At 51.8% G+C, this 3951-nt stretch overlaps 1 protein-coding gene across 1 annotated transcript; it reads right to left on the reverse strand.

The window, feature by feature from the left end:
* Positions 1–206: 206 nt before the first annotated feature.
* On the reverse strand, positions 207–3417 carry LOC108295519 (granzyme B-like). Its single transcript, XM_017517755.2, has 5 exons — positions 3268–3417; positions 2109–2256; positions 1512–1647; positions 1046–1306; positions 207–419 (listed from the first exon to the last, which is right to left on the reverse strand). The coding sequence occupies exons 1-5, from the start codon at positions 3320–3322 to the stop codon at positions 207–209; spliced, it is 813 nt and encodes a 270-aa protein (XP_017373244.2). The 5' UTR covers positions 3323–3417.
* Positions 3418–3951: the final 534 nt, after the last annotated feature.

Here is a 3951-nt window from a genome sequence, read left to right on the forward strand (position 1 = left end):
TTTTTTGAGACAGAGTCTTGCTCTGTCACCCAGGCTGGAGTACAGTGGCACAATCTTGGCTCACTGCAACCTCTGCCTCCTGGGTTCAAGTGGTTCTTCTGCCTCAGCCTCCTGAATAGCTGGGATTACAGGCATACGCCACCATGCCTGGCAAATTTTTATATTTTTAACTGAGGTGGGGTTTTACCATCTTAGCCAGGCTGGTCTCAAACTCTTGACCTCGCAATCCACCCGCCTCGGCCTCCCAAAGTACTGGGATTACAGGTGTAAGCCATCATGCCCGGCCTCATGGTTTTCTTTATCCAGTGTACAAAGCTTGAGACTTTGGTGAAGGCTCGTGGAGACGTGCCATTGCCTTGTCCATAAGAGACAATGCCCTGGGCCACCTTGTTACACACAAGGGGGCCTCCGGAGTCCCCCTGTGAATAGAGAGTGGAAGGATTGAGCTGATGCTTCTCTTGGTCCTGCCCTCTCTGCCATCTCAAGCTCCCTCTTAGTGAAGGCCAACTTGCATAGCCTGTACATGGGAGACCAGAGGGCAGGGCAGGCCCCTGGTGGTCTCCAGGTGCCAAATTCTGGCCCTGGACACTGTTATTACTTCACCTTATCCCAGGGGCCAGCCTCTGTTGTCTCCCCTAGATCCCAGGTATGTGGGACCATTGGCTGAAGCAGGCAAGGAGGGCTGATACCCAGCATGGAGTGCCAACCCATTAACCACGTTGGGTACCAGCCTCTGAAGACACACCTAGTTGTAATTACTGCACCCCCAGACAGCATAGTTTCCTAATCTCTGTGACAGACCTGGGGTGGGTGGGGTGTTGCAAATTCATCCTTCCAAAGGAGCACCAACCACCATAAGCCTCCTGGTAAGTTTGTGGAGGCCCTAATTCCTCCCCAGCTCTGTCTGTTCACCTTTTCTTTTTCCAGAGAGAAAGATCACTGTCTAGTGGGTGAAGGAGTCCCCCACTGCTTGGGTCTCCAGGTCTCAGATCTTCCCCAAACATCTTTCTCCCCAGAACCAATCCAGGCAGGTGCATAGTCTTACCTTAAAGGAAGCCTTTTTAATCTCTGGGTCCCCCACGCACAACTCAACTGTACTGTCATAATAATTGCGTAAGTGGGATTCGCACTTTCGATCTTCCTGCACTGTCAGCTTTACCTCCTGTAGCGTGTGTGAGTATGTTCCCATGGGGGTTGTCCGTCCCCAGCCGGCCACATTGCACACCTGCCCTGGCTTCACCTGGGCTTTGCTGCGGGGTAGCCTGAGGGGCTGCACAGCTGTGGTCCACTTGGCCTTTCTCTCCAGCTGTTGGGGAAGAGGCAAGAAAGTCCAGGTCAGCCAATGAACTTCTGGGCCCCGACACAGTGATGGGACTGTGCCATCTTCCCTCTCCTCTGAGGCACAGGAATTGATGAAGAGGCCAGGACGGAAAGGAGGGGAAGGCTGGCGTCACAGTGGGAGTGGAACCAACTGCACCAAGAAGAGCAAGAGTGGCAGGAGTGTACCTCACCTGCAGTAGCATAATGTCACTGGAGAAGTTCTCAGGATTATAGTCTGGGTGGCAGAAGGTTCTTCTCACAGGGATGCTCTGCTGGGTCGTCTCCTGTTCCTTGATATTGTGGGCCCCCAAGGTGACATTTATGAAGCTACACAGAGAGCAGAGTGAGGGTGGGGGTAGAGTCATAGGGGATACAGCCCAGGAGCAGTAAGAGCAGGTGACAGCTGGGGCAGGGCAGGGCTGCAGCTGAGGGGAAATTGAGGGGACAGTCGGTCCCCAGGAATTGGAATTCTGGTAATTGCACCAGGTTTCTTAGGGGTTGGTTCCCCCTGGAAACACAGGTGAAATTGCTTCAGATTGCATTCTTATGGCAAAGTATGCCCCCAGTTCTAAATATGGCAGACGTGGTCACTCTGCTCTTTCTTACTTCAGCAGTGCCTCTGGAACTGACCTTCCCCTCTCCTCACAAGCTTACCTGCCCTTTTCTCACCCTCTAAGGAGCCTTCCTGGCATATGTGCTCCCAGGAGCCCAGGGAGCTCCTTGAGAAGAAGGCAGGGGTCTTTGTGGAGTGTTTCCAGGAGGGCATGGGGCTGTTTTCTGCTCCTCACCTTCCCCAACAGTGAGCAGCTGTCAGCACGAAGTCCTCTCGTACCAGGAAGCCACCACACCTCTTCAGAGACTTCTGATCCCAGATCACAAGATAAGCCATGTAGGGGTGGGAGTGGGGCTTGGCCTCATGTCCCCCGATGATCTCCCCTGAAGGAAAAGTCTGTCTGCTTGTGTGCACCCATGGTACCTGCTTGATGGTTCCAGAACTCCTGGGCAGTTGGGAGCCTGGGATAGCCTAGAGCTGGGAGGGGCCTGGAGGAAGGGGCTTCAATTTCCTGCTCTGAAAAAGGGAAGAATAGCAGGCTTTGATCTGAAATCTTTCTTCCATATGTAGTTGAATGTGAGCATACCTGTCTTAGGGACAGTGAAATCCCAGAGGCTCCTGATCATTCCTCTCCTGACTTTGCTTTGTTTCAAGTGAGTTTCCAAGACCCTTATGAGTCTTGTGGTGTCTAGGATAGTGCTGCTTTCTAACGGCCAGGGTGTAAGTGGAGGGATCTAGATACTGTCACATTCTATTTCCTAGAGCCTGACATGTGCTGGGGGCCAAATAAATGTTCCTGGCCACATGATGGACTGGCTCAAGTTAGCCTCTGGATGAGGGCTGGTAGAGCAGTGCTGGTGGAATTCTAGAAAGCAGGGAAGTTGGGGCCTGCCACAGTGCCTCATCTTCAGAAAGAGGGGAGCCACTAAAGACCAGGAAAGAAAAGCAGAGTTGGAGAATGGGACTGAGCAAACGCATTAACAGTGCTCTGAGGACAGTGATTGCACCAATTCTGTGGGCAGCTGAGCTCTGGGTTTCTCTCCTAAGTAGACAGTGAGAGAAGCACCTATCTTATCTCAGAAACAGAAACCAGGCCCACTCTAGAATAATTTAATATTTCATCCTCTGCCATTTACTTCTAGGAAAGTACCACTCTCCAGGTGACAAAGGTGGGCTCTAGGGAGGGGATAGCACCCATTGGCTCTTCTCGAGAACAGCTTTTTGCCCTGCCATTCCTGCTGATAGTTTATCCAGCATTATGCTTGGGGGGTCTTGGTAGGATGGGAGCTGGAATTCAGAATATTCCTGGTAGATAGATGGATCAGGAATGTGAAGAAAGGGCAGGGGACCTGTGGGATGGGGTTGGGCCCCTGAGGCTGGAGACGGTCACTCACCTGCATCTGCTCTGGGCAGCAGGAGGAAGGCCAGCAGGAGCAGGACTGGTTGCATCTTCTCAGGAAGTCTGCCCTGGTTGGAGCTGCTGTTGTTTCCTCCTTGCACTCTTTTAGCTCTTGGGAGAGGAAGGAGGTGGAATGGGCTCAGTGACTTCATGTTCCCCTTTGGTTTTGTGGTGCATGATCACAGAGGGTTTTCTATGAATGCTGCCCACCCCCGCTACCTGCCTGATGACGTCCTCTGGGTGATTGTGTGAGAATCGTGCAGTGACCACATCAGCACCCACAGCTGATGACTCAGAGCGGACCACCTATTCAGCCCAGAGCAGGAACCCAAGCATATGAGGTGGACTGTAGGATGTGGCATCAGCCAGTAGAGATACTAGAGCACCAGAAACCTGAGTTTCCAGTGACAGAACCACCAATGATTTCATGGCCAATCCATCAGGATAGTTTCTTTAGCAAGTGTGTGTTTGAACCCTTCTCTTGTGCTAGAACCAAGCATGTTGGAGATGTGTCTCTTTCCCTTAGAAAGAGGAGATAGAAATGCAGGAGCCAGAGTACAGTTTGGGAAGGGCTATAGTAGAGCAATATGCAAGGCAGTAACAAAGCATGGCCACCATCTACTAGACCCATTTATTGTTGCACCTTCCTTTCTAGGGAATTTCTAACATCCCTTATTTA

The sequence above is a fragment of the Cebus imitator genome, unplaced genomic scaffold (assembly GCF_001604975.1).
Source record: "Cebus imitator isolate Cc_AM_T3 unplaced genomic scaffold, Cebus_imitator-1.0 Scaffold646, whole genome shotgun sequence".
Taxonomy (NCBI): domain Eukaryota; kingdom Metazoa; phylum Chordata; class Mammalia; order Primates; family Cebidae; genus Cebus; species Cebus imitator.

Excerpts from the sequence above, each read along its gene's own strand:
- LOC108295519 (XM_017517755.2), bottom strand. The coding sequence starts at position 3,322 with ATGCAACCAGTCCTGCTCCTGCTGGCCTTCCTCCTGCTGCCCAGAGCA. Across the intron at positions 1,307-1,511 it reads GTGACATTATGCTACTGCAG|CTGGAGAGAAAGGCCAAGTG; the intron begins GTGAGGTACACT and ends CTTCCCCAACAG. Across the intron at positions 420-1,045 it reads TTAAAAAGGCTTCCTTTAAG|GGGGACTCCGGAGGCCCCCT; the intron begins GTAAGACTATGC and ends CTCTATTCACAG.